This window comes from Pollachius pollachius, assembly GCF_949987615.1.
Source record: "Pollachius pollachius genome assembly, chromosome: 20".
In the NCBI taxonomy this organism is placed as follows: Eukaryota; Metazoa; Chordata; class Actinopteri; order Gadiformes; family Gadidae; genus Pollachius; species Pollachius pollachius.
In genome coordinates this window covers 3,241,292-3,253,483 of record NC_136953.1, presented here as the reverse complement: position 1 = coordinate 3,253,483, position 12,192 = coordinate 3,241,292, and the positions used below count along the sequence as shown (strand labels likewise).

Genomic DNA, 12,192 nt, shown 5'->3' with positions numbered 1-12,192 from the left:
CCCCGGAGAGCGCTTAGCTAACACAGAGTAGAGGCCTGCCATCGATCCCTTGACCCACTTGTTTATTTAAAACATGGACGTCCCCAGACGCAATTGATCTTCATTTGTTTACCGCAATCCTCCCTCACTCCCTTTGTCCCTCTTTGTCTCTCTCCATCAGTCTCTCCTTACATGGCTCTCTGTCTCTCTCAGGTCTATACATTTTTAATGGAGAGCTGAAATGAAGGTGGCAGAAGAAAGGGGGGGATTGTTGCCGGGAACATGCGAACAACAGATGAGAGGGGAAGAGACAAAGAATGATTCGGGACAAAGGAGAGAGAAAAGCATGTCAAATACAATTTGAGAATCGAGAGAGAACTGCATGAAAATTAGCAAATATAATGAAAATGAGGGGAGATTGAGGGGAAAATCAATGCTCAAACATGACCAATTTCACACACAAACTGTCTCTAATCATGTCACTCGCCCAGTCGCTAGCCCTTTTAAGACAAACAGGGTTGCTTACATTTAAACATTAAAAACATCTTTATTTTTGTCCGTCACATTTAAATGAGGCGACAGAGGGTCTTAGGAGCGAGGGCCAAGGATGAACCCCACGGGTCTGAACCAAGGAGAAGAAAGAGGATGCGACCACAGTGAGAGGGGGTGTTGCTGTTTTGAACCCAGACAGCAGACAACCGAGGGAAGGACGACAGGAGAGAGCCTCACCAACCCCTGGACTCATTGGAGACGTCACAGAAAACACAGAACGTGCATGTCGGGAGAGCAGAGGGGAGACGGTTTGAAGAGAGGAGACAATAACAGACTGGAGAGGGAGGGAATGAGGGGAGGAGGAGAGAGGGAGAGGAGGGTGGGAGGGATGGAGAAAATGAGGGATGTAGGGGAGAATGAGAGAGAGGGAGGGAATGAGGGGAGGATGAGGGAGAGGAGAATGAAAAAGAGGGTGATGGGAGGGATAGAGAGAGGGAGGAAATGAGGGGATGAAGAGAGAGAGCGGAAGAGGAGGACGGGAGGGATGGAGAGAGGGAGGGATGGAGGGGAGAATGAGAGAGAGGGAGAGGAGGATTGGAGGAATGGAGAGGGGGAGGGAGGGAGAGAAATGAGGGATGGAGGGAGAATGAGGGAGAGGAGGATGGTTGGAAAAGAGGGATGAGGGGGTGTTGTCGGAACAGGGGAATTGATCTTAGAGAGAGACGATGAGTGATGCGTCTGTCTGAGGGGAACTGCACCCCTAAACTCTCCTGCCCCCGCACGTATGGAGACACACGCACACACACAAACACAAAGCTATACAAACACAAAACACACACAGAACACACAAACACACACACACTACTGCTGTCAGGTTCACCTTGGGTGTCTGCGCCTTAATGTCCCTCTCACTCTCTCTCTCTCTGTAACTTACACTCTCTGTCAATGTCTCCCTGACTTTCTGTCTTATAGACACAAATACCCTCTCTAAAACACACACACACACACAAACACACACAGACACGAACACACAGTATGCCATCATCGATCTGCAGTACACACAGTGTGCAGGGTACTATATCATACTAAATTCAATATTCAAGAATCTTCTAGAATGTACAAAACATTCAAGAGTGTCGAAGTAAACAGTCTAGGGGCATCTTATCCTGCACTCTTCATACCTCTTTATTCTCATATCCGCGTAGAAGCCAGATGGCTTGCTTTATTGCAGACATTACAGACACTAAAGAGTCTGATAACTGCACTCCGCAATGAATAAAAAATATGAATGGGCGGGAAAAATTAGAAAGTAGCTTGTAGCACGTAGCCAAGATGGCTGCCAATGGCCACATGGCATGCGATAGCCTACGTGTGGAAATTGAGAAATGGTGATCGGAAACCAATCAGGGGCACTGGGTTCAAAACAAAAAGTGGAAAAAACGCATTAAGGGTCTCATCCTCTATCCAAGTCGTTCCCTCCCCAACCTCCCCCTCAGCAAAAAAACATCCCATCGTCTTTTTGCTGTGCACAAGTTACACTGGAAACCAAAGACACAGACACAGCACAGCAGTAGTGGTGCAGTGAAGGTGATCAATTATTCATCGATGCGTGCACCAACACCAGCACCAGCACCACCACCACCACCATCATCACCACCAACGCCGGATAACCGAGAACACCACCCCATGTGGTAGAGCCCAGCGGGGGAGGGGTGGGGGAGAGTAGAGGAGGGACGGAGGAAGGCAGGTGAGGCCGTTTGATGTGCTCGGCGATGAGGTGACGAGGGAGAAGGAAGAAAGAGGGAAGAAAAGAAAGAGAGAAAGGATTATAGAAAGAAAGGGCTGAATGGAAGAACAAAGGAAAGAAAGAAAGAAAGAAAGGACACAAACACAAACAACAGCAGCAAAGGAGAAAGAAGGAAGACATTTCTAGAAAGACGTAAACAAACTGATTTTGTCTGCATTCCGTAGCGAGGCACGAAACACATCCGCGCTTCAGATAAAAAATGAAAATAATAAAAAAAGCAAACTATAACTAAAATCTATTTCACACACACATACACACACACACACACACACACACACACACACACACACACACACACACACACACACACACACACACACCACAAACACACATACACTGTGTGGTATGATACTTTTCTGAGGACACTTTTTAGTGGGAAAGTCTGGATGGCGGAGATAGAGGGGGGGAGCTGTAACATTTCCTATACATGTAACATTTTCTACACTGAAAGGGAGAGAGAGAGGAATAGAGAGAGAGAGAGAGAGAGAGAGAGAGAGAGAGCTGTTTAATGTTTGTTCTCCTTTATCATATGGCCACAACATACTCCAAGGCCGGTGGTACTGGAGCAAGAAAAGGGCGATAAGCAACACAGGGCCACAGCTGCGATGGAGGTGATGCCTGGGGATAAGCCAGTGCATCAGGAGAGACCAACCAAAAAATAAAACAACATTTACGGCTACAGGGCATGATACAGGGCTTGATGATAACTTTTTAAAAGATAGCTCCGAAGATAACTTTAATATGAGGATGGGTTTGAGGACGAGTTTGAAAAAGGATAGACATAGCACATAGCCACTGTGTGCGTGTGATGGAAGGGGATTATTTTATCTATAAAGCATGGGATATGGCGACGTGCTGAATGCATCGACTGAACCTCCACTGGCAGTAAAGAGACAGACTTGTGCAGTAGATGTGCAGGGCGGCATGTCACTCAGGATGTAGAGCGGGTTGGCTGGTAACCCGGAGGTTGCTAGTTTGAGGTGTGTCGAGTGTGGAGGTGTCCCTGAGTGAGGCACCTCACCCTCACTGCTCCTGACGAGCTGGCTGTCGTCCTGTGTGGTTGACTCCATTATCGGTGTGTGAATGTGTGTATGGATGGGTGAATGTTAGGCAATATTGTGAAGCGCTTTGAGTGAGTACTGGTTAGAAAAGCGTTATATATAAATCACTCCATTTAGATGAGGATTGGATGACAGTCCATGTTGGTGACGGACACATAGACAATGGTTTGTTTATACTTGCCGACAAATGCATATTTCCAAAAAAAAAAGACGAAAGAATGGCATTGTTGCATGCCAAATCCGCTGTTAACATAGCTTGAGATAACGGCTCTGAGCGCACAAAGTTGAAAATATAAAATAATTTCTGGTTCTCCAAAAACGCTGTGAGCTAACACTAAAGCCAAAACCACCAAAACCATGGAATTTAGTATATTTCTTCGTGAAAAATGCCTCCGCTAGCTTGTGCCTGTCTGTCCACAAGCCTATGCATGCCAACGCGTGCCATTAACAAATGTCAACGTCGTACAGCTCGCCTGCATCATTACGCCACCCGCTACACGTCATGCTAATTTCATGCTAATCGTCTGCGCTATCCGACACCCGAGAGAGGCGACGAGTAGCCTTGTCCCTCGGTCGCTCCTCGTCAGTTTAGCTCGATGTTAGTGTTTTATTTTTTTTCTCTCATTATTTTCCGCCTCTGAATGCCGTCCGTCCGGCAACCAAAGACGAGAGAGGTATTATTATTCATAAGCCACAAACAATTAAAACATCAACAAGAGAGAGGGGGAAGACTAGTCCATTATTCATGCTCTTGTCCTCGGTGGAGACTGGCAGTCGAGGCTAATGAGAGACGGAGGCTTTGAAGTCAGCGAGGCCTCAGAGGGGTGGCCGGCTTGAATTAAATACCCCCATACCCTCTGCTACCCTCCCCCCCATCCTTTCTATCAGACCCTGGGTGTATGCGCACTGAAATGTTGGGATGTGCGGAGCATGCCCTGCAACGAGGCAAATTTTAATTAGCCAGCGTTACGGTCACACTCTGAGACAGGATGTATCATTTACAGCAGTAATGGATATTCCAAGGGAAGAGATGTGCAATGGTACAGAGGAAAGAGGAACATAAACAGGGGGCAGGCACTTGCTTTTTTAAATTAAAAGTACTGCCATTCATTTTCTCCAAAACTCCAACCTTGCCCTGAAGATCATCCCAAAGACTGTAGCCTTAAGGTTGTCGGTCGTTTGGCTAACCCCATCCCTGTCCATCTCTATACTCTGCCGCCTTCCAACACAGAGAAGGTGTGAAGTGCTGCTTGGCAGGCACCACCACCGCCGCCGACACAGGAAGAGGCTGGGGCCCGCCACCCCCACCTCCCTGGCACCGACGGGGTCCTGCTGGGATGCTCTGATATGCTAGCTGCCCTAACAGATGCCCCCCCCACCCCCCCCACCCCCCCCCCCCCCCCCCACCCCCGCCAACATTTGTTTCCTGTGCCAAGTAAAGCGACATTTTCTTCATTTCAGCACACCTTCTTACAAAGGACCCGCCGACCTACCCAGCCCCGTCACCGTCACCTCGTAACCTCCCGAAACAACACGTCAGTCGTCAACAGACTCAGGACTCGGGCCTTACCTCCAGAGCGAGCTCTCCAGCACTTTGGAGGAGTCTGCGTGGTAGTACTTGGTCAGTATGAGGATGACCTGTAGGAGAAGGGAGCAGAGAGAGAGAGAGGTTTAGCACACGGAGGTCATGGTGGAACTATGGATGGAATTGAAAGGGTTCCTTGGGGAAGAAGTCAGACGGGGCTGTCACCGACAGTGCTGTGGCCTTTGAAACACTCTCCACCGACTCCGTGACCAAAGATTATCAAGCTATCAGCACACATTTCCAAGATAGAAATGTAGGGTTTGAAATTTGTACATTACAATCAAAGTGTTAGAAATAAAATATAACTATAAACAAATAATTAGGCACAGTGAGCTACGCTTGAGGGGCAAGAAATTGATGTTACCTAAATGTTAAAAATATGAATAGAGAATAAAGTGGTTATTATGAGTTGAAAATATTTTTTTTCCGCAAAGTGCCATACGGTGCAAATGTGCATAGCAAGATATGCGCTGCATGTATGCAAATATTAAGTGGATAAAGTGATCCTAAAAGACTATGGGTGAATACATTATAAAATAAAGTCTTAGGCATCTATCTTTCAACTAAGAGTCAAAAAGTTGAACACTGTGTAGAGTTGATATCGTACATAATTTGGTGTTTATGAGGGTTAAGAGAACAATTTTTAATTGGCTAATTGAGATTCACAAAAGATATCCAATGTTTATTTAGCTTTTCTTGATGAAGGACGTTTCTAATTTCCTGTTCCAGACAATAGTAATGGGTAATGCAACACTGATTGAATGAAACATATTACGATAATGTGATAACTGTTGTTGTTGTTGTGGGGAAACGTTAAAAATATATAATTTATCAGTATAAATTGTAGAAGAAATGATGGTCGATATAAACAGACACTTGGATGGTAGGGCTGGTGAATAACAAAAATCCCATTTTACATCGCGAGTCACGTTCATACAACAGGCATTTTAAACGAATAAAGCCAGAATAATGCACAGCAACGCCCGGGTCGGTCCAGTGCCTTTATGGGGAGAGCTGTATTACGCTCGGCTGGCCTCTATGCCTTCTCATTTTGTGCTCCACATGTTTGGATTAGCATCCAAAACCGTGTTAAATTGGATTTTCTTATTTAACTGCAGGATTATTATGGACAGGGTACACTTGAAAATGAGAATGCCGTTTTCTCGACGTGTCTATTTCCCTGAATAAATAAAGGCTTCCATAGGTGGATGGACACTCTGACGCCCATGCGGACCCCTCTGCAGACTACTCACTGTGAGGAGTTACAAAGGGTAGCTAGCAAGCAACGTGGCAGAAGGTGTCTGAACGCAGAAGGTGTCACACAACCAGGGGCCGCGCCGCAGATAGCGAAACCACGTCCGTGGTTTCGCTATCTGCGGCGCGGTCCCTCCGCCACCTCCTGCCACGCTCCTTGCTAGAAGCAACCCTTCGCTCTTTTATCATTCTCCCCTTGGCTTTATTACCAGCGAGCTCCTACCCAAGACGAATGCGCAATGAGAGACCTGCACGAGAAGCGGAGGGTGTGGGGAGAGGTGTGTGGGGGTGGGGGGGGAGAGATTGTGGATTCAACGGGGGAGAGAAACTCAGGAAGAAATATCTATTATTTATGCACCCATGACATCTCCGTCCGGAAACACAACGAAAGCCCACCCTCTCTTCCCCCTGCCACCTCCCCCCCCCCCCCCCCCCCCAGACCTCACCCTCCCCTCTGAGTGCAGGCCGGATCAGAGGCGCTTGTCTTTCACTCCCCCCCCCCCCCCCCCCCTTCTTGACAGCCAAGAGCGTTATGGGAATTACCGTTGCCATGGCGAAAAACTCCCGCCAGCGGGCTAGGCGTCTTGGAAGAGAGAGGCATTGATCTTGATGCGTGATTGACAGGTGGATCTGAGGAGGAGGTAGGTTCTGGGGGGAGTGGTAACAGACCCTGGATTTGAGCTACGATGGAGGGGGCTTTATCGGTGATGGACTGGAGTCACTGCATGTGGTCGCACCTATCTGTCTATCTGTGCTCAGTGTTTTTATAGTCTGTAATATGGAGCATTCATATTTGTGCCTGTATACTCAATGTATATGTACAATTAAAACTCCCTTCCGTCCTAAATCAACATCGGTAACGTTGCATTAACTTATGTGAAGTGGATAACAAATCCTAAAATCCTTTAGATGTAGGTTGAGATTCTAGATGAGAAGGTAAATATCCAAAGACCATAAAGTCTCTTTGTCTAATGCAACAACAACCTCAATATCCACTACACTATTAATGCTCTCTGTGACGGACAAAATCCCTCCACCAACATTGCGTATTTTCAACTACCCAACCGTTTTTTTGAACAGAACTCGAAGGCTAACCCGAAGCAGCTCCAAACCGTCTCTCTTATGTCTATATAACAATGAGTTTGACTTGGCATTAAGAACGACCGCCTTGAGGAAACCTCCTAATGCATTGTACAAAGCGGATGGGTATTTGAAGCCCCTGCGGTGGTGGTCTGTTCCTCTTCCAATACACACACACACACCGAGCGCTGTAGCCTGGCAGAGGGGAAAGCAGCTACTGGGTGTGTGGTGGGGGACGGAAGGACGGATGGACATGCAGACTGATCTCTGCCAGCCTGAAACACAACTAGCTGACCGTGAAATAAGGCAAGCAACTATGCTGAAGGGACAGGAGACTCTTGGCTCAGAACACCTCTCTTGGACTCCCGCCTCCTGTCCCCCTGAGAGAGGAGGCTTCGGTCTGTGAGGTAGGAGGAAGAGCTTCGTTTTGGACCAAAGGGTTCAAGGAGCCTCAACCTCGTGCTCTGTGGGCGGGGCCTCTCCTCCCGCCCGCCCGCCTCCCCCTTCCCTCCAGACCGTCTGAAGCTGCAAAAAAACAGCCTTGGCTCGGGATGGACAGCGGGATTCGAACTGGCAAGCCAAACTACCCCCCCCCCCCCCCCCCCCCCACCCCCCCCCCCCCCACCCCCCTTGAGTCATGTGACATGCGGCGAGAGCTTGCGGTGGCCAACTGTGGCTCAGATGGCGTTGGTGGGAACAGATTTTGCAGCCCCCCCACACAGCTGTCTCCTCTCGTCTGATGGCATGCCGCTTGATGACGGAGAGCGAGGGTTTGGGGGCCAAGGAAGTCTTTTCCCTGCTTCAGGTGGGCCGCACGCCTCGGCAGACGACAGCCAGATCCCAGCACTGAGACGATAGCACCACAACGCATCAACAGCACTTCTTTTTGTACTCATTGACTAAAACTCAAACCATAAAAGACCTCGTAGGTTTGAAAGCAATGCGGCCCAAACCGGCTTACCGAGATCGGACGAATGAAATGCGTGGGATTTGACTCTTACAGTAGATTCAAAAGGTGAGGCAGGATGGGAACAGGGTTTAAATAATAATAAATCATTAAATAAATATATTCATTAATACATATTTTTATACATAAGTTTCAGGTGAAATGTCTAGTCAAACACAGAACTGGCAAAATTCTGTGTTTCTAGAATCTCCAGAATATAGTTATTTTAAATCATCAGAAAATGAAAGTAAAGTCTAACAGAAAAAGTGGAAGGAAACTATTTTCTAGATGTTTGGTCAAGGAGACTGCGTTGTAGAGGTCAAGCAAGGAAACGAACAGTCACAACGTCTAGTAAAGGAAATCATCATTGGATTACGCCGTCTTCTTAATACGAAAAGGAGAGTGAGACAAAGGTAAATCACTCTTTTTAGCCAACACATATTTTGACATTACACCATCGAGTCTAAGATTTCCCAAGAGGGGGGTCATAAAGCGATAGCTCCATTCCCAGCCGTACCCCTCCAAGGCCACTCCCAGCGTTGGGACCCCACCACTGATTCCTGCTCCCCGCATAAAACAAACCAATGTTTTTTTCTCTTTCTCTGCAGGGAGAGGTGGACAGAGAACGACTGCTGGTTTTCCATTAATCATGGCAGGCAGGTGGGCAGAGGGAGCTCTTATTTGGCTGACACCACCATACCCACACTGACAAAACCGCTGAACAGTGCAGACGCCAGATTTCTCTATTGCCTTTGGTGTAACAGACCAGCACCTTAAGACCCGCTTCTTGGCTGGCCCCGACGACAGCTCATTCAACTGGATGGAGGAGTTGGCACACGCTACAGAACTTTTCCCAGAGGCAGGGAGGGAGGGAGGGAGAGAGAGAGAGAGAGAGAGGGAGAAAGGGAGAGGGAGAAGGAAAGAGAAAGAGAGAGGGGAAAGGAGAGGGAGGGGGAGAGGGAAGACAGAGAGAGGGAAAGGGAGAGGGAGAGGGAGAGAGAGAGAGAGAGAGAGAGAATAAATCCATCCAATCAGAATTCCAAACAAATCCCAAACACAAAAGGAGGTGGAGGATTCAAATGAAATTTGCAACCTTTCAGTAAAAGGATATTCATTTCTAGAACCAAAGCAAAACCAAACGTAAAGGGGTATCCTGTGTCGATTATGATAAAACCAGCCGCGATGGAAAACTATGTGCTGCGAACCGAATTGAAACACTTCCCTGTTGAAAACCACGTCAGTGGGGCCACGACCACATAGCCTGCACACACAGCACCACACTATGGGATCTTTGTTTGTGAGCCTGTGGCACAATAAGTCACAATGGTATTCACTGGAAACGGGGCAGGGGAGGGGAAAGAAGTCAACAGGGGGACGGTCAAGACCCCTGGGGAATTCAACCAGTGCTACAAGAGACCCCATTGAGAAGAAAAAAACTTCATGACACAGGCTTGACCGTGAACTAGACTCTGGAGAGAAGTGGAGTGGCCCCCAGCGTCACCCAGGCGTCCACGGTGAAGTCTATCAATACACCATTGAGGTGCTGGAGGATGGGGGGGGGGGGGGGGAGGAATAGCAAAGAGAAAGGATCGAGACAAAGAGAGGGGACATAATGAGATGTAGAGGAAGCTGGAGGATGTTTGAGGGTAAGGTCAGAGCACGGGGAGGTTAAGACTCGCAGACGACAAATTCCAGATGAGGAAGAAAGAATGCAGTCATTCGTTTATTAAAAGCCGCGGAGAAGATACACAATCTCTCTCCATCCGTGAAAGATACCCCCCCCCCCCCCCCCCCAAGCCCCCCCGAGGCTGAACGCATTCTCCACAATCCAGACCACACACACACAATTTTTCACAGTCTGGTAAAAACAAGACGGCAAAAGAAATCCATTAAAATCAGCGAGCCCATTTTTGCCCATTTCCAAAAAGTTGAACTAAATTGATTTTGTCGGAGCACAACAATAAATCCCCAGCCAAATTAAATTTGGGAGGTTGTTGTTTTGCATTTCTATTTTGGTTTGTAAAGCTGCACTTCCATGCCAGTGTGTAGTGCAGAACATGTACATGTAAACACACACCGACACACACACACATACACACACACAGACACACCAACACACACACCAAAACATTCACATGCAGATGGAAGATTCATGAATAAACCAAGTGTTCTGCATAACCATGCACAAGGATATACAAAAGCCATCCACAAATCTCGGGCCACAGTTGAAGCAAAATGCCTGACCCCCACCCATCTTAATCACAACCCAAGCATCAAACCCAGTCAGACTAAACACTGGCTTGAAAGGAAAGAAAAAACATCCCAAAACATACAAATAATAACCACCAAGTCTTTGGGCGGTTGCAAGTCACTTTGGGTCATTCATCATCGTCAGCTCAATTCATATAATCCTCCCTTACCATGGCACTTATAAGATGAGGTTTGGTTCCGCTGACCAGTCGATGTTGGGCTTCTTTAGGTATTTTTGCTCAATGGGGCGGCATGTGGCTCAGGAGGAAGAGCGGGTTGGCTGGTAACTGGAAGGTTGCTAGTTCGATCCCCGGCTCCTCCTAGCTGTGTGTGGAGGTGTCCCTGAGCAAGACGCCTTACCCTCACTGCTCCCGACGAGCTGGCTGTCGCCCTGCATGGCTGACACCACCGTCGGTGTGTGAATGTGTGCATGAATGGCTGAATGTGAGGCAATATTGTAAAGCGCTTGAGTGGCCACTGGTTAGAAAAGCGCTGTATAAATGCAGTCCATTTGCTCATGGGCATTTGTGAGTTGATGAGTGGAGACGGGGCAGAAGGTTGGTCTGAAAGAGGAGAGGGACAACCCGCAGCATAGGACCACAGATAGGGAATCGAACCGGGTCGCGGGAGCAGGAGAGAGCGAGCGAGAGAGCTTGAGAGCAAGACCCCCAAACAAGGGGATAGTGGGACTATGGCGCAAGTTGAAAGAATGTGTGTCTCTGGGAGTCGCCGTGTGGGCACGAGCCCTGCACCCTGCCCACAGCCGTGCAACGCACGGCCATGCTTGTGATTATAAAGCCTCGGAAATAAATACACCATTATGACTTCATTCAATTTTGTTCTTTCTAATTTCCCCCATTCAAGAAGATGCGCAGCCCGAGGGTGTGTGTGTGTATTCCTACGACTGCAAAAGCTTTTAATGACTTTTAATTATAATAATAATCATAATTTCTGTCGGGGCCTCAGAGCAAGCGATTACATCACGTACGCGGAGCGCTTCGTTTCATTACTCCACATCACTTTCTATAATAAGCTTGGTTTAATATCGTTCTGTTCGTTTTCTCTACTGTGTTTCCCATCCATCCATCTCTTATCTCCCCCCCCCCCCACCCTGCCCTCTGCCTCCCTGCAGTATTGTTTGCCTCTGTCAGATTCTGATCTTCGCTCTCTTCGAGGTCTTCCTCGGCGGTTCATGAGCCTTTTGTTCTCCCGCTGTTCATTTTTCTTTTCATGAATATCTGATTTGCTGCTATAATTAGGAGCCTGTGATGCACAGGGTGGCATGTTTACCCACATGAGATGAAGTGACGGATGCCTCGATCGGAGAGTGGGAACAATAGAGGGTGGGGGGGGGGGGGGGGGGCGTGCCCTAAAAATAGAACTGGGTAAAAGACGACGTTTTTGTTTTGGTAATGAAATTGACAAAGGATTAGATTTAAAGCACGCTAACACCTTTGTAATGAACCCACATACTGTATATGAGATCTTTAGATAAAATATATAAAACAGGGCGGGTATTTTTGGTTCCTATTGCCAAGCAACAGACACAGGAGGAAGATGGATGTGGAAAGAAAAGTCTGGAACAAAGAATAAGTGACAGAAAGAAATGGGAACAACAGAAAAAAAGAATGCATTAAAAGATAGTGTGGAAGAAAGAACCTAGAGAACTAGATTAACAAGCAAAATAAAGTTAAAGAGGGATGCTAGTTAGAGAGAGTTAGAGAGAGAGAGTTAGATG

The 12,192-nt window shown here is 47.6% G+C and overlaps 1 protein-coding gene across 4 annotated transcripts in view; it reads right to left on the bottom strand.

The window, feature by feature from the left end:
* The window catches only part of sorcs2 (sortilin-related VPS10 domain containing receptor 2), a 192,832-nt gene that overhangs the window by 132,820 nt on the left and 47,820 nt on the right, over positions 1-12,192 (bottom strand). For all 4 annotated transcript variants that reach the window (XM_079758049.1, XM_079758050.1, XM_079758051.1 and 1 more), the window contains exon 2: positions 4,910-4,977. In XM_079758049.1, coding sequence (XP_079614175.1) covers positions 4,910-4,977 — 68 coding nt within the window. The remainder of the gene's footprint in view (positions 1-4,909; positions 4,978-12,192) is intronic.